General features: G+C 36.8%; 1 protein-coding gene across 10 annotated transcripts in view; it reads left to right on the top strand.

Annotated features, from left to right (window-relative positions):
- STAU2 (staufen double-stranded RNA binding protein 2) overlaps window positions 1-20,562 on the top strand; it is a 311,388-nt gene that overhangs the window by 194,385 nt on the left and 96,441 nt on the right. For 8 of the 10 annotated variants that reach the window (XM_035011353.1, XM_035011347.1, XM_035011348.1 and 5 more), the window contains one exon: window positions 15,663-15,776. The exons of the other annotated variants lie outside the window; for them this stretch is intronic. In XM_035011353.1, the coding sequence (XP_034867244.1) occupies window positions 15,663-15,776 (114 nt within the window). The remainder of the gene's footprint in view (window positions 1-15,662; window positions 15,777-20,562) is intronic. 10 annotated transcript variants of the gene reach the window in all.

Below are 20,562 nucleotides of genomic sequence, written 5' to 3'. Positions count from 1 at the left end.
ACAGAAAGAGCCTTTCCTACCACAGTGACTTTGATATGGCTCTAAAATGAGCCACTGTGGTACAGAAAAAAAAAATGGCTGTCATTACAGGTCTTCCCCAAGTAGAAATATCTATAGCTTTCGCTGTTTGCATCAGAAGAGATTTCAGCTCAGCATAAGAATTCTACTTGGAATCATTTGAAAATCAAGTCTTTGAAGAAAAAGAAATGATTTTTCATCTAACGGTGAACCACGTTTTCTTTTGCTACAAAAGGTTGGCAATGATACGATTTTTACTTAGTGACATAAGATTAATTTTAGTACCCATCAAGTCCCTTCATGTCTGGCTAGTAGCAGTATACGAATGCTCATTCTAAGTCGTGTTGAAATGATCTACTTCCCTCTCTCCAGCATTCAGCTATATGTAAGATTTTTACTGACAGTGGTTAAAATTTCATGTGTATTGTTCTCTTCTCACCCAGGACAATTCTTGAGAAAGAGAGAACAGTATGTGGGATTACACCCTGAAAAAGAAATTAACATAGCAAGGGCATGCTTTATATCAGAAATATATGGGTAAACAAGGAAATGAAACTGATATTTATTGATTGACTCATTATATATTAGATAGTGATGTAGGCATTATGTATATTATCTTATGACACAAGCAGAAATGCATGGTACATTTTTGCTTTTTGCTACAGATCTTTATTTTATTTTAAATCAAACTATTATATAGTGTTTGAAAATTGATCCCTGTAAGTAGGACTAGTTTGTGGTGATGGTCCATGGTCTTCGAGATACTGTTTTGTTTTAGTCATAGATTTCATTAATAAATTTATTTAAGCCCTCATAACTGAGTCTGTTATTTAAGAATTCTGACTCTCTTGAGCTAGAAGGAACTTTGGATTTTATTCTGACATAAAATTTTACTATGTAAATACACATTTGGGGGACTACACAAGTAAGACATCCTATTAGTAATGTAATTTACTCATTTCCTTGTGCAGAATTATTAACTTTAAACCCTGACAGATCTTAGGTTCTGAAAAGTTCTGCCATCTTATCATGGTCACATCAAAAGGCAGCTTTAACAGTCAGAGATAAGGGATATTTGAAAAACTTTCAACATGTTTTTATCTGTATTACTGTCATTTTTTTTAAGTATAAGAAAAGTCCAGAATCAAGTCCTAAAATGGAACATTTGAGGAAACAAGGACCACTGTTTGAAGATGACACAGTGACAGCTTGAGTAAATCTTAAGAGAAAGATAGATGATATATTATGGACAGTTTTCAATAATTTCAGTATATAAAAGAATTAGATGGGTATGAAGTTAAGTGCGCTAGAGATGTCAAGCCATTGAATACTGGAATTGATTTAACTGGAGAACAGGAAATGGAACATCTGCTTATTCACTCTGGGCCAGTACTCCTAAGTACCTACACATGCTAGGTAGCATGCCAAGCACTGGGCACAGGAGGAGTTATGATCAAGTTGGGGACAGACAGGCAAATAGAACCAGCATGCAAAAGGTTGGCCACCACCATAAATTAGTCCCATCTCCAGGGGTCAGTGTTTGAACATTACACAACAGTTTGATAAAAAAAACTTAAAGATTTGTAGCATGCTGCATGAAATAATGTATGTAATTCTGCCCCCGTAATAAGAGGCATGATAAGGGTAACCTGATAAGTGTTCACTTGAGGTGTGGTTAACCATGTCAAGAATCACAAATAGGAATGAACAGCTCTGACCGAAGGAATTAGGGGGAGAATTTATAGCAGACAGGACATTTGGAATAAGTTTTAAGGAGCACATAGAATTTTTAGGTGAATAAGAATTACAGGCAGAAGCTAAGCAGTGAAGACATAAAAAGACATGGTGTTTCAGAACATGCTTAGAGTCACAGAGGCAGTGGCTCGCAGGGAGACCAAGAAGCTGTGTGTTGCTGGAAGTTTGGATTTTAGGTGTTAGGCAGAGACCATGGACTTACTTTTAAAAGGGTAGTGACATTGGTTTTGTATTTTAGAAAGATAATTCTGTCAGCGATACAAAGCATGAACTAGACAAAAAAGAAACAAGAATGATAGCCAAAAAGACTAATTAGAACTGTTTTGAATGAATTCAGAAGAGAAATAACAAAGATTAAATTAGGGCAGAGCAGGTGGGTATAGAGGAGTGGGGCTGAGGTACGCTTGTCTAAGCTACAACTGAGAGAATTAAATGATCTGTTGTGCTGGTTTTTATGGGGACACTTTCACTGGCCTGTTCCAGGTGGAAGCCAGATTCACATGTGTTGAAGAGTAAGTAGAGACTGTTTTAGGATACATAAACTATTTTTTCAAGAATTTGAGAGTGAAATAAAGTAGGATAGTATGAATGTGACATGTTTTAGGCAAGGTTTTATGTTTAGTATCGATGAGATGAGTAATCTTAGAGGAAGTTAATGGGTTCCATTTTAAACACATGGAATTTGAGTTGCCTGAAATAAAGTTGTGCAATAGGCAGTTCTAAATGCGTCTGGTGATCAGCAAGAAAGGATAGGACACACAGTTTGGAGAGTCGTCTTTATATAGATGTAGTTGAAGCCATAGAAGTAGTTAAGTTTATGGGGTGCCTGGGTGGCTCAGTCTGTGAAGAGTCTGCCTTTGGCTCAGGTCATGATCTTGGGGTCCTGGGATCTGGTGCCCCGTGTTGGGTTCCCCACTCAGCGGGGAGTCTGCTTCTCCCTCTGCCCCTTCCCCTGCTCATGCTTTCTCTCTCTTTCAAATAAATAAAATCTTAAAAAAAAAAAAAGAAGTAGTTAAGTTTGACCAGGGAAAATGAATAATAGCCTAGGAGAGATTCCTGATGAATAGTAACAATGTAAAAATTCATTTATCCATTAATTCAACTGAAATATATCAAGCACCTGCCATGGGCCAGGTATACTTCTTGGCCCTGAGGATATAGCATTAAATGACAGTCAAGGTTTATTTTAGCTCATGGAGCTAACATAAAAATGGGTGTGTGGGGGTGGGATATGGAGTAGGGACAGGGGACATCCAAACATATGATAAATTCAAATGGTATTAATATCCTAAGGTAATAGTTCCTAGGAAATTGTGAGATTAGTTATGATTATTTTAGGGAAGTATATGCAAGAGACTTCATGTCTTCATCTGTTGTGTCTTTTTACCTTTTTAATCTTTTAATCAACCTTATTGAGCTATAATTATATACAATAAGACACAACCATTTTATTAGTTTCGAAAAATATATGCAACCATATGACTGCCACCACAATCAAGATGAGGATATTTCTGGGGCACCTGGGTGGCTTAGTCGTTAAGCATCTGCCTTCGGCTTAAGTCATGATCTCAGGGTCCTGGGATCGAGCCACATATCAGGCTCCCGGCTCAGCGGGAAGCCTACTTCTCCCTCTCCCACTCCCCCTGCTTGTGTTCCCTCTCTCGCTGTCTCTCTCTCTCTCTCTCTGTCAAATAAATAAAATCTTAAAAAAAAAAAAAAGATGAGGATATTTCTGTTACTATAAAAGTTTTCCTGGTCCCTCTTTGCAGCTTGTTTTCCCCACCTCCCTATGGCTCCAGATAACCAGGATACCCTCCTGTCACTAAAGATTAGCTTTGCCTTTTCAGGAATTTCATAAAAATGGAACCATACAGTATGCATAGTTTTGCATCTGGCTTCTTTCACTCACTATAATGTTTTTGAGATTCTTCCATGTTGTATATATCAGTAGGTTTTTATGTTTGTTTTGTTTGTTTTTGTTGTTTTGTATTAAGTACTAGTCCACTGTATGGATGTATACCACAAATTGTTTCTGTTTACCTGTTGATGGACATTTGAGTTGTTTTCAGCTTTGTGCTATTATGAATAAAGCTGTTTATGAATATTCATGTATAAGATTTTATGCAGACATCTTTCTCATTCTCTTGGAAAAATTCCTTGGAGTGAATGTGCTGGGTCACATGGTGAGTGTACATACAAATTTATAAGAAGCTATCAGATTTTTTTTCAATATGCTGTAACATATTACATTCCTACTAGCAATATATGAGGGTTCCATACATTAATATGATCAGTCTTATTCAAATAAGAGTACAGTGGTATCCCATTTATATTTTAATTTGTATTTCACTAATGATCCATATGATGAGCTTCTTTCATGTGTTTATTGGCCAATTATAGATCTTTGTGAAATGTACACATCTTTGTCAAGTTTCTAATTGGGATTTTTTTTCTTACGGAATTATAAGAGTCCTTTTTATATCCTGTGTATAAGTCCTTTGTGTTGCAAATATTATCTCCCTACCAGGATGATCTTGACATACTCAACTTAATTTCATCTGCAAAGAGCCTATTTCCAAATAAGGTCACAATCAAAAGTATAGAGAGGTTAGGACTTGGCCATATCTTTGGGGGCCATTGTTGAACTTACTGTATATTTATTGCTTTCATCAAATTTGGGAAATTTGGGGCCATATTTTCTTAGAGTAAATATTTTGCCTGCTTTCTCCCTTCTCTTCTTCTGGAACTCCATTTACATGCATTTTTAAAATATTGTCCACAGATTCCTGAGCCTTTATCCATAAAAAAATATTTTTCTCTGAACTTCAGGTTGTATTATTTCTATTGATCTGTAAGTTTACTGTGTGTCTTTTTCATCCAGTGAATTTTTTTTTAACTTTGGATATTGTGTTTTCATTTCTCCAGTTTCCATATGGTTCTTTTTGAAGTTTTGGTTTCTCTGCTGTGGTTTCCTATCCATTCATTCATTATGCATGTATTTTCCTTTATATCCTTGAGAAGAGTTAAAGTAGGTGCTTTAAACACCTTTTCTGCTCATTTCAACATTGGGTATATTGGCTTTTGTCTCTATTAATTGCCTTTTCACTGGAGTATGAGTCACCTTTTCCTATTTATTCCAGGTCAAGTAATTTTGGATTGAATCCTGACTATTGTCAATGATACACTATAGAGACTCTGGATTCTGTTACATTCCTCTGCATAGTTTTGAATTTTGTTTTCTGAAGCAGTTAATCTGGCTGGACTCAAACTACAAACTTTGTCTCTCATCTTAAACTTTCTATTCTCTTGGCTTCTGGGAGAGTAGTCTCTTCTGGTTCTCGATCAACTTTTTTGTCAACTGCTAAAAAGAAGAACCTAATAGAATTTATTGGTTCCTGCTCCCTATTAGAAGTAATTTAAGTGGAAATTTTTGTAATGACATTAGTGATAGAGGAGAAAGTTCAGGTAGTAATAGTAATATTGTCCTAGATTAAAAATAAAAATAGCTTGAAAATAATCTGTCATATTTAGTGTTTGCTACTGCAGCCTAAAGCAGCAACTTCCTTCTTAGCTTTTGGAAATGAGGTAGCATTTATTGATATTTCTTGGTTCAAATTTCTTGGTCCCCATTGCTAGGATTCCCATGAATAAGCCTCTATTATAATTTTTTTCTAAATCTCTAACTTAAGGAGGAAGCTTTAACTTCTCTTTATCATGATGCTTTGGATATTACGATTTTCCAGGCTTTTATGCAAGAAACTTTTTTTTCCTGCATCCCTTTTCCTTCCCATATCAGAGGTAGAAAGTACCACATTGCACAGTGACTTTATTTTTCTAATTAAAAGAAAATTTAATCTCCACTGATTCTCTTTTCTTGTATTTGAAGATTCTTTTAATATAAAACTCTGATATGTGTAGAAAAACTTGTTTATCTGATATCTACTCTAATTGGTGCTTGGCCTCTTTCAAATCTCCTTTATCCTGAAGCACTAAAGTTTTTCCTTTATTAGTGGCCTTTAAAAAATAATTTTAAACTTAGAGAAAGGTAAAAAGTACAGAGCTTAATATTAACAATTATATAACCATAATATAATTGTCAGCACCAGGAAATTAATGATGATGTAATCTTATTCAAATTTTTCCAGTTTTCCTACTAACGTCTTCTTTCTGGCCCAGGGTCCAGTCTAGGATCCCATAGTGCATTTAGTTAAATCTCTTCCAATCAAGTAACAGTTCTTTAATCTTTCATGATCTTAACACCTTTTTTTTTTTTAAGAATTTATTTATTTATTTATTTGACAGAGGGAGACAGCGAGAGAGAGAGAGAGAGCACAAGCAGGGGGAGTGGGAGAAGGAGAAACAGTCTTCCCACTGAGCGGAGCCCGATGCGGGGCTTGATCCCAGGACCCTGGGATCATGACCTGAGCCGAAGGCAGACGTTTAACAACTGAGCCACCCTGGTGCCCCTGATCTTAACACTTGAATAATATGATTACTTATTTTGTAGAATGTTCTTGAATTTGGGTTTTTCTATATTTTCTCATGACTGATCGAGGTTGTACATTTTTTTTAAAGATTTTATTTATTTATTTGACAGAGAGAGAAATAGTGAGAGCAGGAACACAAGCAGGGGGAGTGGAGAGGGAGAAGCGGGTTTCCCGCCGAGCAGGGACCCCAATGTGGGATTCGATCCCAGGACCCTGGGATCATGACCTGAGCTGAAGGCAGACACTTAACTGACCTGAGCCACCCAGGCACCCTGACGTTGTACATTTTTGGTAAGAATATCACAGAATTGATGCTGTACCATTCTCAGTCCCCTATATGCTGCTGTGTTTTTAAGACGATGATCTTAAATATCTCCTTTACTTACATTAAGAACCATATCCGACAGTGTTATAATTTTTGTTTCTAATGGCCAGCATAATTTAGAAAAGTCGAGAAGGAAAGTCTACTGTATATTTACCAATGTTTTTACTCCTTTCTGTGTTTTTTTTTCTTCCCAATGGAGTTGAAGATTCCTGCTTTTATCATTTCCTTTTTTTTCAAGACCTTACGTTAGCCATTCTTTTAGAATAGGTATGCTGGCAACTTATACTCGATTTGCACTCATTTGAGAATGTTTTGGGTCCCCCTTCATTCCTTAAAGATATTTTTGCTCAATATAAAATTCTGGGTTGACAGTTCTTTCAGCACTTCAAAAATGTTGTGCCAGTTCCTTATGATGCCATGGTTTCTGCTGAGACACTGCTGTCAGATTGTTTCATCTCTGTAGGTCAGGAGTTGTTTCTCTCACCGCTTCCTCTTAAGTTTATTCTTTGTCTTTAATTTTCAGAAGTTTGATTATGTTGTGTCTTTGTGCTTATTCTGTTTGGGATTTGCCCAGCTTCTTGAAGCTATAGGCTTATATCGTTTCCTAGAATTTAGTGCATTTTAGCCATTATTTCTTCAGATTCTTTTAACCCCAGTCACTGTCTCTCCTCCTTTTGGGATTCTGATGACAGAAATATTAGATCTTTTGTTATGGTCCCAGAAGTCTCTGCAGCTCTCTTCATATTTGTCTGTTTTCTCTCTGTTGTCCAGATTGGGGAATTTCTGTGTTTCTGTCTATAAGTTTACTAAATCTTTTCTCTGTTCTCTCTACTTAGTTTTTAATTTTGGTTATATTATTTTTCAGTTATAAAATTTCTTTTTTATTTATTTTTTTATTATGTTAGTCACCATACAGTACATCATTAGTTTTTGATATCATTGTTTGCGTATAACACCCAGTGCTCCGTGCAATCAATTATAAAGTTTCTGTTTGGTTCTTCTTATACCTTCTGTTTCTTTGGTGAGACTACATTTTTTTCATTTCTTTCTATAATGGTGACTTTCAAACACTTGTCTGATGAATCTAATGTCTACATCATCTTGGTGTTGGCATCTCATGATTGTCTTTTCTCATTCAAGTTGAAATTATCCTGGTTCTTGGTATAATGAATGATTTTCTGTGGAATCCTGGACATTTCGGATATAATAAATCTCTGTGTCTTATTTAAGTCTTCTGTTTTAGTAAGCCTCCTCTGACATTGTGCCAGCTAGGGATCTTGGAGTGTCGCCTTGTTACTTGTTATGGGTAGAAGTTCACTTTCTCCACTGAGTTCTGTTGACACCCTGGTGGGAGGAGGGGGACATGTTATAGCTGCAAAGTGGTGAAAGTAAGTCCTGATCCTCCACTATGCCGCTCTGAGACCACCCCAGTGAGAAGGTATAGCATGCCTCATTATCACCAGATAGAGACAAAAGCCTAGGAATCCAGCAGGGATAAAAGTTATGACTCCCCATTTCAGCCTTCTCTGTCACCACCCCAGTTGGGAAATTGGGTCACCTCATTCATCTGACAAGGATGGAAGTCTAGGCTCTTGCTGGTGAGAGTGGGGATGGGTCTGCCGTATTTTCCATGGTGTTTGGTTGGAATAGGGCAGTTATTGTCTAAATGTTTTCTGTCTTGCTAATTTATTCATTTTCTGGCCCTTTGAATAAACAGAGCAGATTTTCTTGGGGCTCTATTATTATTATTGTTATTATTTTCTATATCCGTTGTCATTTCCATGTTGCCACTTTTTCTAGCACACAGTCCAGAATACATAAGGCAAAGAGAAAACTGAGGGATTCACCATTCTATTGTTTCTTGGGTCTTGAAATCCCTAGCTTGGATTCTTCCTCCTTCTCTCCTGCTTTCTGAATCCTCTTATGTTTGTTTTATATATAATATCCAGAGCTTTTACTTACACTTAGCAGGAAGAATAGGGAAAAGTAAATCTGTTTCATCTTGTCTGAAAGTAGAAGTCACAATGGTCTTTGCATCATGAATGTAATTATATTTGAAAAACAAATATAGTACGTTTCTAAAATCTATAATTCCTGAGTAGAAAGCAACACATTCCAATATTTTTTATAAAAAAAAAATCTAAATGCTGTTATAAATTAAATTGGTATATAATGAAAAGATTTTAGGGTCTTGTCTTTGAAGTTTAAAGTGATATTCAATACAATAAATACAATACAATAGGATTCTAATACATGAAAATTAGAGAGTTGGTTGGCTCTGTTGGGAGAAGATTGTGTTAGTTTAACTTTGGTGATGTACTAACTGCCTAAATGAACTGTAATTTTCCTTTGACCTTGGAAAAAGTTTTTCTTGTTAAGCTATTTTGTTTTAAGCCCTATAGATTTTAACATGATTTGTTATAAATATGTAAATGGTTATATGTGGGTATGTCAAAGCATGAGTGCACATTACAAAAGACAGAAGCTTCTTTTCTGGTAGCTATGGAATTGACTGTTAAAAATCACCTAGTGCTTTTTTTTTTTTTTTTTTGATGGAAATGTCAAACTAAAATAACTATATATGTGTATATATAATTTACTTTCTAATTCATTGGCTTCCTCCTTAGACCTCCACTGGCATAGTGAGTAGAAACTGAAAAGCAAAGAAAAAAGATTTAGGATTTTTGTCATATACACACTCATCCCCTAAAGTAAGAATGCAGTTATCTGCCTTGACAATATTGGTAACACATCTGTTGTTGCATTTGCTAGGCAGTTTGTATCCGTGACTTACACTAGCCATAAATCTATACATCTCTGCTAGATTTTGTATGCCAAGTACAGGCATGTAATTTTCAAAGCTTATCCCAAGCATAGAATTTCTGAAAGAGAGAAAAGATAATTATAAGTTGAGTCTCAGTCTTTAGAATGTGATTTCATTCATTCACTGATCCCTGTAGAGTCATTAATGTGACAAGCATATTGCATACAGAATGAAACAGATTTCTCCAGCCGCTGAAACACAGGTACATGACTGAACACGTTAAATATACGTTTACATTTTAGTTACAAAGGAGTTGATTTTAGTTATGAAAAGGATCGGGAAAAACTTTAGAGAAAGTTAGTGACAGACATTATCCTAATGTAGTATTACTCTTAATAATTATATACCTTGTCATGTCTTTTATTACATTATGATGTGTTATAGTAGTGATGAGAAGAATATCTAATATATTTATTTTAATGCTAACCATGAGCCAGGCATTGTTCTAAGTGCTTTTCATAGAGAAACTCACTTTATTTATTACATATAAATTAATTCATTAGTTGAATATAGAACTAACATAATGTAGTTTTTTACTGTTGACCACAGTTGACCCAAAAAAGTAAGATGATTTACATGTCGTCAAGTGATCTAAAGAGGCAGTTAAGAACATTTAATATAAATTTAAGCTATTTATTAGGGCAATATTTATCAAATAGTATACTGTTTCACGTTTTGCCAAGAAAGTGCTCTTTTGTGTGTTAATAAAGATACAGGTCTTCCGTATAGCTAGTATGCAGACTCTGCAAAAGTCAAGTATGTTTTGACATGCTTATCCTAAGTACCAGTGTTACACCTGTCACTCTTTAGCTCCTTGCTGCCTTTTCTTCTCTGTGCAGAGCTTCCATGCAGTAGCTAGAATGGGATCTCCACCTACTCCTGTGCAGTGGACCCCACGGTTAATGAACCCGAGATGCGCTAATCAAACGTGTTTTCTTGTTACAGTGCTTACGTTAGGTATCACATATGAATGTACAGGTGTTTATCTTTCCTTAGTGATCTAAAGAGCAACTTTCTTTAAACACAGGTCTTTTTTGGGACGCCTGGGTGGCTCAGTCAGTTAAACATCTGCCTTCGGCTCAGGTCATGATCTCAGGGTCCTGGGATGGAGCCCCATATTGGGTTCTGCTCAGCGGGGAGCCTGCTTCTCCCTCCACCTGCTGCTCCCCCTGCTTGTGCTCTCTCTCTCTCTAACAAATAAATAAAATCTTAAAAAAAAAAGGGGGGGGTCTTTTTCACACCCTCCTCATTTTTGTCCCAAGGGGGTGACCATTAAAAACATCTGACAGACAAGCAGTTAACCAGTTTCCTGCTGAGATTAGTAAAATATGTAGTAGTCCTGCAACATCAAGGAAGTTCAGCCCTGCAGGAAATGGTTTTATTCAACGTTTTTTGGAGATAGGAGGTAAGGAATTCACATTTTCATTTGGATGCCCCCTCATATTTTCAAATGGGCATGAAAAAATTCACATACCTAGCTTTTAATGTAAATTATTCTAAGGCTTATACCATTTTTCTTTATTTCTCAAGTTATATGAATAGTTGAAGTGATGTGTGTCTTCCCTTCAGGAAAAAGAAATCTCTGGACTGGCAAGATCAGTATTAGAATGGACAATTATAGCATCTCATCTGGGTTTATGTGATTACAAGTCAAAACTAGGAAACTTATTTTATTTTATTTTATTTTATTTTATTTTATTTTATTTTATTTTATTTTAAGATTTTATTTATTTATTTGAGAGGGAATGAGATAGAGAGAGAGAGAGCATGAGAGGGAAGAGGGTCAGAGGGAGAAGCAGACTCCCTGCCGAGCAAGGAGCCTGATGCGGGACTCGATCCAGGGACTCCAGGATCATGACCTGAGCCGAAGGCAGTCGCTTAACCAACTGAGCCACCCAGGCGCCCCTAGGAAACTTATTTTAAAACAAAGATTGTTCTAGATTTGTAAATTTCAAAGACAGCCACATTGTTTAATTTACATATATTGAAATTTTTGGCCCATCTTCTAATGGAATAATTTTTGTAGACCCACAAGAAAGAAACAAAATGTCAATTTACAGTAGTTGATAGTGTTATAAATCCAAAACAAGTGCTATAACATTATAAAAAACAAGATCAACTGCTAACATTTTAGAGTACCAAAGATAGCAAAATGATACGATTTATAAACAATAAATTTTAAAGTACACATAGAAGATGACTTTTGTAATCTCCTAAAATTATCTTTATTCACTTTTCTTTAATCAAAATCAAGGGTCCTGTGACATCGCATAGTGAAATTTTTAGGACCACATTTGTAAAAACACACTGCTGTGTTAGAAAGATGTTGCTCTGTCAGTTCTGAAGATTTGTGCATTACAAGAGGTAGTGGGATTTTATTACCCTAATTATTTCAGGCTAGTGGTCCTAAAAATTCTGGCTTCTGCTGATGCTTTGAATCATAGGAAGCAATTTTCTGTGTAGAAGGATGAATTTCAAAATGTCACTTACAGATTATCTTTTTTTTTGACATTCACAATTTTATGAACTCTAATGTTGTTATGTCCAAGAAGAAAATATAAAACTGAACAGAGCCATATCGAACTTGTTTTTACAAGTGGCTGATGGAGTGGTATGTAAAGTGTGATTCTTAAGGGCTCTTATCTGTAGATTATTACTTTTTGTTTAATGTGGAATTGTGTCCTCAATCAATAGTTTCCTGTATTTTTCATATACTTTTATATGGCCTATTAGGCAGTCTCAGTGCAGTGGAGGTATAACATGGGATGATTTTATATTTCTCCAGGCACCACTTTCCTCCATACTCTGTCAGATCTCCCATTTATGATGTCTAGTTACCTTTAGTTTTAAAAAATTGAATCTAGTTCATGGTAAAATGCCAAACTCTGATCCCCACCCTGGCAAGCCAGTCAGTTTGGCTCAAGACACTTGGAGGAGGGAGGGAGTACATTGATTTCTTGTTCCCTTCCTCTCACTCCAGTGCCTTTGAATATTTGTAGTTGGTGGGGTGGGAGCTTTTGAGATCTCTTCCTCCATACTCCATCTGTTTCATTTCATGGCCTTACTGCGCTGGTGTTGGGAAGTCTGGAGTGGGACCAGGGTAGGGGAAGATGCCACCCTAACCTGGTTGCATCCACTGCTGGTTTCCATGTAGATGATATTCATGATTTTCTTGAGGTAGCGTTTAATTTCTTCCAGTTCCCTCTGTCCCTGAGGGATAGCCATATTTCCTTTGGACTTTACCAGTGGTCCTTGCCCCTGACCCCCTCTGTTGGTAGGTGTCTCTTTGTTTGGCCTGAGTATCCCTTTGGCTTCTGCTGAGATTCTCTTTCATTCCCTCCAAGGGCCATGAATATGTAGGGTGAGCATATCTCCCTTTGTCCTTTTTTTGATTTCAGGCACACTGTGTGCCTAGACTCCTTCAGCAAGCTCTCAGATATCTCCAAACTCAATCTCTTATTTTCCTATGTTTCCAAACTGCTAGGGGCACACATTGATTTCAGTCAAGATTTCTTTTCAGAGGAAGCCTATAGATTCTGCTAGGGGACAGAATATAAGTACTCCCACTCTGTATCAGCTGTTTTCTTAGAGCTACCCCACTCATTGAAAATGCTATATTCCTCATAAGGGTGACAGTCAAGATGATTCCTTCCCCTGCACCTCCCCCTTCCTAGTTCCTCTGTGTATTATTTATGGTTGGACCAGTTCTGCTGACTCTTACTAAGGGGTTGGGAGTAAGGCCTAGCCTAAATGTTGGCAGCTCTTTAGAGCTCCTTTTGTTGTTGGTTGTTTGCCTGGTGTTGATTCTGGGGCAGCAGAAAAAGTCCCATGGGGATAGATTCTTTGTAAGTGATAAAAAGCCCAGTGAATTAAATAAAATAGGTATTTATTCTTTTCTCATGGAAAGGTCTGTAAGCTTGCAGTCCAGAGCTAGTGTGATGGGTCTGTTCCATGGAGTCTTCAGGGACCCAGGTTCCTGCCTACTCACCACCCTGCCATCTGTAGGTTTCAGCCCTTGTCCTTTGGCCAAAGATGGTAATGTCCGCCCATATTCTAAGCAACAGGCTGACAAAATGAGTCAAGAGGAAGGAAAAGGCAGACACTTGAAATCTCTTTTTAAAGTTTCCAGGAAGCTGTTATAGAAGTCTTTTGTTTACATTCTACTCAGCCACATGGTGTCATAGCTATAAGGGAGCCTAGGAAATATGAACTTTATTCTGAGCATTCAAGTAGCTAGCTAGGAATTACTGTGGAAGAATATTGGAGGACAGTTGGCAATCCCTGTCACAATTACTGGATGCTCTGACATTTTATTTGTGGCTATGTGCAAAGTTACACCTTTACATTTATCTGTTCTATATGAGTTCTATATGGTCACCAATGTTGAATGGCTGCCGGATGCACAGTGTTTCATAGTGTATTGCAGGCTTCCAGTGAATTGTGTACAGTTAGGAGAAAGTTAAATCTTTCAGTAATAGTATCTAAGCCATGGATGCAAATGCAGTTTGGAGTTTATATTTTCTACTGGGATTGTCTTGTCGTATTTCTGTCCTTTGTGATTTTCATTTCTCTAGAAGAAAAAGTAGAACTGCAATAAATTGGCTAACTAAGAAGTGTATTCACTGTCAATTTGGATATTTAGGGAAGTGTCATGTCTTTCATACAGACTTTCAATTGATGTCAAAGGGCAGTTATATTTTATTTTAAAAAGCATGTTTTATAATAGCACTATATACGACGTAATATTTTAACGGTACCATAAATGGCTGGGAACTATAGCTATTTTAGTGTCACTGTTTATTGGCTTTTGCATAAACCTGTTATGTGATAAGTTTCATTTTCCCCCATCATATTTAGCTGATGCATAGTAAACAACACTTCCACATTCTTGAACTCATATATACTTGAGTGACCTTTCAGTTTGCTTAGGAGGTATAGTAATGGTGATTTAGAACTGTTGTCAAGTCTTTTCCCCCAAAGTTAACTTGGAAAAAATATTTTTATAATAAAATCTTTAAAGTACTTTGGAAACAAGCTTTGTATGTTGCCTTGATTTAAACTCTAAACTACTTTTTATAGATACCAGGAAGTTTCCCTACCTTCAGGGAAACTGATGGCAAATCTTAGCCCTTACCAGCTTAAAAAAGTTAAATTATTAAATATGAGACTAAGATCCATATTGCTGTCATTTTCAGTCAGATGTATATTATCCATGACAAAATATACATGGACCAAAATCTATAATAAAAGTATATTATGGGTATTATACAGCAGTCAGAATTAAACCTCAGGGAACTAATATGTGTTTAATTTTCTTCCTCACAAATTCAAGATTTTCACCTAAGCTTTTATCCTAGACCTATATACATTTAACAAATTGAGCAAGTTGTAACTAATAAAACCAATTTTCTCTAAAATTAGTAGGAATTCCATTCTATAGGCATGTTTCATTAATTTATTACAAAAGCAATGCTGTTTTTGCTTTGTTAGCTTAGAAATAAAATAAGCACTGCTTGAAAGAACTTCTGTGAAAGTAGATAAATGAGAGGATGGAAATTTTCCCACTGGGAAGATGGACTCACACTTCCCTCTACCCCCATTTACCCTACCTCTGATATGGAATGTCTTACATGTGGTTTTAATAATGGTTGATTGTATTTAACTAAAAAATAATAAATAATATAGTAAAATATTTTTAGTAAAATATTTTAGTTTAATTCAATTTGATTGTAATGTCAAAATGTCAAGCAGAACATGATGTAGTGATAGCTAGATATATTTAACAGTGGTTTTATGGGGACTATAATGTAGAAATAGAAGAATGTCACTACCAATTAAGTGGCAATCAAACACATAGAGTCAAAGATGAGTGAAAATTCAGGTTGACAAAATTCCATTGGAATCAAGTGAACTTTGACTTATGCTTACCCTTGAGTCTTTAGCATCATGCATTATGAAAAGCTGGACTTACAAAGACAGGTATAGCATATAATTGCGAATTTTTCTACTGGCTATAATAATGTAAAACATTTTATAAAGTATTTCCTAAACTTTTTTAAAACTTCAAAAGTACTTAAAATGGAATTAATAGATTTTCCATAGATATTGGAAGGTCCGGATAAGGAATATTTAAAATGTGTTCTGCATAAATTGATTGAATTCTTCTGGAAATCTAGAGCCTTTGGAAAGGACCTCTTGCATCTGGCTCCCTCTCACAAGTGGTGTTCAGCAGATTGCATGTGTTCTGTTATAGGTTCACTACTGTGATAGACAAAGTGGCAAAGAGTGTGTGACCTGTCTGACATTAGCCCCTGTGCAGATGACTTTCCATGCTATTGGAAGCTCCATTGAAGCCAGCCATGACCAGGTATAATATACCACTGCCATTTTGCTGCGTTATGGCCCAGCTGAGAAACCAGAGACCATCAAAATGGAAGCGATGTGCACACATACAGCTTTGCTTTCCCTAATACGTTATCCACTAGCACCATGTGCTAGAATTTTGAAAAATCCAAAATTTTTGTGTTGGGAAACTGGTATCTTAGGAGATTTAAATTATTTTAGACTTCTAGTTTGTAGTTCATTATTAACTTAAATATAGAATTCTCTTATGTGGAAGAAATAATTGCCCTATAAGTTATTTGTATTTTTAATAATTATATATAAGAAGCAGCAGTAGCAAAACAATGTAGATAACACTGGAGTCTCACTGTAATACACTCATTTAGTTCTGTTGAAGAGGGTTTAGTATTATAGAATGTGTTTAAAATAACTGAACTTTCAGAACCAACTTACTCCCATAATTTGGGATATTATTAAAAGGATGCTCCAGTGTTGTTTCTACTTTTAAAGCTTTATTTCTGAAATAAAGCTAAAAATCTGAAAAGTATATTGTTTCTTAATAACAAATTCCTTTGTTTAGATAGTAGCTTGAAAATACATCCTGTTTATAAGATAATACATATTTTCAATTAAAATAATCATCAGATTAGACTAAACTAATGATCTGGGTCATAGAGTTTCTAGTTTGGAGTCAAAATAAATACACATGCACACAGTTTACAGTTTGACTAACCAACTGTGCTTTCTAAATTAACTATTCACTTGCAGAAAAATGGTCACCCACTTTCATACCCATTTCTCAGGAAATTTGAGGGTTTCTCTTAGTCTTGCCTGACTAATCTTTTTTTCCTTCTCTGAGGAGTGCCCTTGCATGAAAAGAGTAAAAGAACATAATAGTGTATCTTCTCAAACATATGATTTATTGTCCAACTCAAAAAAGACACCCTTAAGGACACACCTCTCTAGTTCATAATGTCTCTGACATTGTGCGGTTTCCAATCATCTTTTGTTGCTTGGTGGCAAGGTATTGTGGGGCTTAGGAAAAAGCAACTAATTAGGCAGAAAATCTGAGTCTTAGGAACTAGCCATAGCATAAGTTAGCTGCAGCTACTGGAGTGGATTCTGCACCTCTCTTTGGGACCCTATTTTCTGGATTTTTTTTTTTTTAAGATTTTATTTGACAGAGGCACAACGAGAGCAGGAACACAAGCAGGGGGAGTGGGAGAGGGAGAAGCAGGCTCCCTGTGGAGCAGGGAGCCTGATGCGGGGCTCGATCCCAGGACCCTGGGATCATGACCTGAGCCGAAGGCAGACGCTTAACGACTGAGCCACCCAGGCACCCCTGTTTTCTGGAATGTTAAATAAAGGAGTTGGTTAGATGACTTACAAGATCCATTCCAGTGCTACCATTTTATGATTCTGTGACTGATCTTCCTGCTCCTGGTTAAATGAGACCAACCAATGATAAACAGTTGACAGCATATTAACCTTGAAAGCAGTTTTGAGATGACTCCAGTGCTTCCCAGAGTTTGGCACCGACATATGCTCTAGCTGCAGGAAAGTGTGCAGCAGGAGTAGAGGGATGGGACCTAAACAAACTTACAGAATACATTTCCCTGTATAAAACTATAACTGAGCTGTATGCTAGGTTCAGGAGAAATGACAAGAATGTTAGACATGGGTCCTGCTGTTGGAGCTTGCAATCTAGCAACTTCACTACTTTGAATATTTGCCAAAAAGTCTAGCTACTGCTGTATCTCTCTATATCCATTCATGGCAGAAACAAATGCAAGAGCAGCTTGAGATAACCATCCTACAAAGGCCTCTCCTCTTTAGGCTGAGCAAAGAAATGAAAGAGTGCTTCAGAAACCCACACACCACTGGGTGTTATGCACAAACAATGAATCATGGAACACTTCATCTAAAACTAATGATGTAATGTATGGGGATTAACATAAGAATAAAAAAAATGTAAAAAGCTTAACAGTAAAAAAACAAAAACAAACAAAAAAACACACACACCTGAGGAGCAACCCACTGTTAGCAGAGGTAGCATGTTGCTATAAAAGAGCACTAGAATGGGAATAGAGACTGAGATCAAACCTAGATTTGCCATGAAGTAGCCATGGGAACTTGTCCCTATACCTCTTGGAACTTGGCTTCTTCATGAGTAAAATAATGAGGGTGGTTCAGGCTTATGCCCAGTCCATGTGGCAAGGTATACAAAGTTCTGGTCTAGTATTAGTCCGTATGGCACCTTTACAAATTAGAAAAAAAAGGTGCTTCTTCCTCAAAGCATTTTACTGCAATCCAAATCCCAAGACTTACAGCATGAATGGAGGCTCCCAGCCCCCACTCCCCCACCCATGAGGTGTTCAGTACATAACCTGCACAACTGTACATAGAGGTCTTATACTAGATCTATCTGGAATGTCAGTTTTACTCAATGGTAAGTAAATAAAGACATTTTTACACTAAAGCAAATGCAGTTGCATTAGAGATGATGAACTTGCATGAGATTTTAAGGTAAAAAAAGACTTTCAAGAAATGCATTGCTAATGGTCAGTTGGATGAGTGGAAGATAGATGGATAGATGAATAAATGAATGGAGCTGTGACTGGAGTGGTCATCCTGTATACCAAATACTCTACTTTGGTGGCCTCAGGTACAAATGGAAGTAGGGGCGTGATCAGTGCTCCTCCCTTGTACTTGGACTGTTGGGCTCCCTGAGGAAAGGAGACACAGTGAACCTCTACTCCACATGCTCTAGTTTTTCTGCATTATGTTGCCATTACCCTTTCCTCATAGTGAGGGTCTGGGTAAGCAAAAAGTACTTCTTCACCATACCGAAAGCATAAACTTGATCTCATAAGTTGGAAAGGATGGACCACTAAATGCTTTTTCACCAATTAATCAGTAAATACTGGAAAACATTTTAAAGCAAGAAAAATTACAGTCATTTACAAAATGTTTTCTGTTCTTATTTCATTTGAGCCAATGCAATTGAACAACCAATAAGTATTCTGAGAAAAAAAGTATATGTAAAATTTAGAGGCAATCCTTCCTATGAAACTCATGAAGTTCTTACTTACGTAGAAAATAAAGGTGAGAAATGGAAGAGCTCTCTAGCCTTGAACATTTACAGCTTACCATATATTTTTAGATTTAGCTCTAGGAACTCAGTGAAATAAAGAGTAAATGTATTATCCACTGTATTCACTCATGTATTAAGGAGTAAGAGGACAAGGACTGTTAAATATCTCTACCAAAGGTTCATACAGATCAACAGAATGGAGGAGAGAGATGCAGTATCATCTGTATGCTGATGATGTCCAAATATATGGAACTTCCGATTCTCCCGCCTCCCCCCCCCCTCCAATGTGCCTCTCCCTCTTCCCCTGTCTTTTCCCTTTATCCATCCTGGTAAATACCACCATCTACCTTGTTGCTCAGGTCACACTCCTTGGATCATCTTTGCCTCCTCTTTCCTCAGATGCTACTTCCAGTTCCGGTATCCCTTCCTCTGAATTACACCTGTCACCAGACCACTTTTCACCACTTCCAATGTTGCCATTGTAGTCACTATCATGGGTTTTTGTTTTTGTTTTTGTTTTTTAAGGCTTTATTTTTAAGTAATCTCTACACCCAACATGGAGCTCGAACATGGAGCTCGAACTTAACAACCCCTAGATCAGGAGTCGCATGCTCTACTGACTGAGCCAGCCAGTCACCCCCCTATCATGTTTAACCCAGACAATTGCAGTAGTCTTTACACTAGCTTCCTTTTTTCTACTTCTGTTCCATTGTGGTATATCTTTCACACAGTAGCCAAAATTATTTTAAGTTAATCAGATCACATTATTCAGCTGTTCAGAACCTTCCAGTGGCTTCCCATCACACCTACTATAAATCCAAAATTTTTGTTATGGCATGTAAGTCCCTATGTGATTTGGCTCTCTCCGTCTCTCCAGTTGCAATTCCTACCACTCTCCTTTCCACTCAGTATCCCAGTCTCGTTGGCTTTGTTGCCAGCTATATCATGACAGATGAAAGAAACCAGACTCAAAAGGCTACATACTATAGATGCAATGTGTATGACATTCTGGAGAAGGCAGAACTAGAGAGATAGAAAACAGATCATTGGTTGCCAGGGGCTGAGGAAGGATTGACCATAAATTGTCAAAACAGTTTTTGGGGGTGATGGAAATGTGCTATAGCTTGGTTGTGGTGGTAGAACATGACTGTATGCATTTATTAAAACTTACAGAACTGTATGCTAAAAAGGGTAAATTTTATTGTATTTAGATTATACTTCAATAAACCTAACTTTAAAAAAAAGCCAGATTCATTCCTTTATCAGTGACCCATAAATGGAATTGACCCCAGGGAAATGTGGAAACATGACATCCCTTTTCCTTTCCTGCATTCTCTGAAAATGTTGGATCCACCTTAGAATGCACTAAATTAAACTTAGAGCCCGATTTAGAGCTTCTCCAAATGCCAGTGCTTAGTTAAAGCCTGCTTCAGGCTTCCAGGATAATTATTAATCTCCAGAAAGCAGTCTAAGTCTGCTTGACTTCAGGGAAAGGATCTGTAGTGTTTTCCATTTGGGAACTCTGAATTCTCATCCAGGCAGTGGACAGTCATTCAGGCTGGTCGCTGCCTGGGAGTCCCTGTGGTGTCTTGGGTGAAAATGTTCTATGTATGTTTGCTTTATTCATCACAGCAAATGTGATACTATCAATTTACATTAGTTTAGAATGTTTAACTGTCTAGAATAAAAACAGTTTAAATTTCCAGATACTGATTTT

The sequence above is a fragment of the Mirounga leonina genome, unplaced genomic scaffold (genome assembly GCF_011800145.1).
Source record: "Mirounga leonina isolate KUSES-001 unplaced genomic scaffold, KU_Mleo_1.0 Mir_165, whole genome shotgun sequence".
NCBI classification, from domain to species: domain Eukaryota; kingdom Metazoa; phylum Chordata; class Mammalia; order Carnivora; family Phocidae; genus Mirounga; species Mirounga leonina.
Note: the sequence above shows the minus strand (reverse complement) of the source record. Positions and strands in the feature narration are given on the sequence as shown.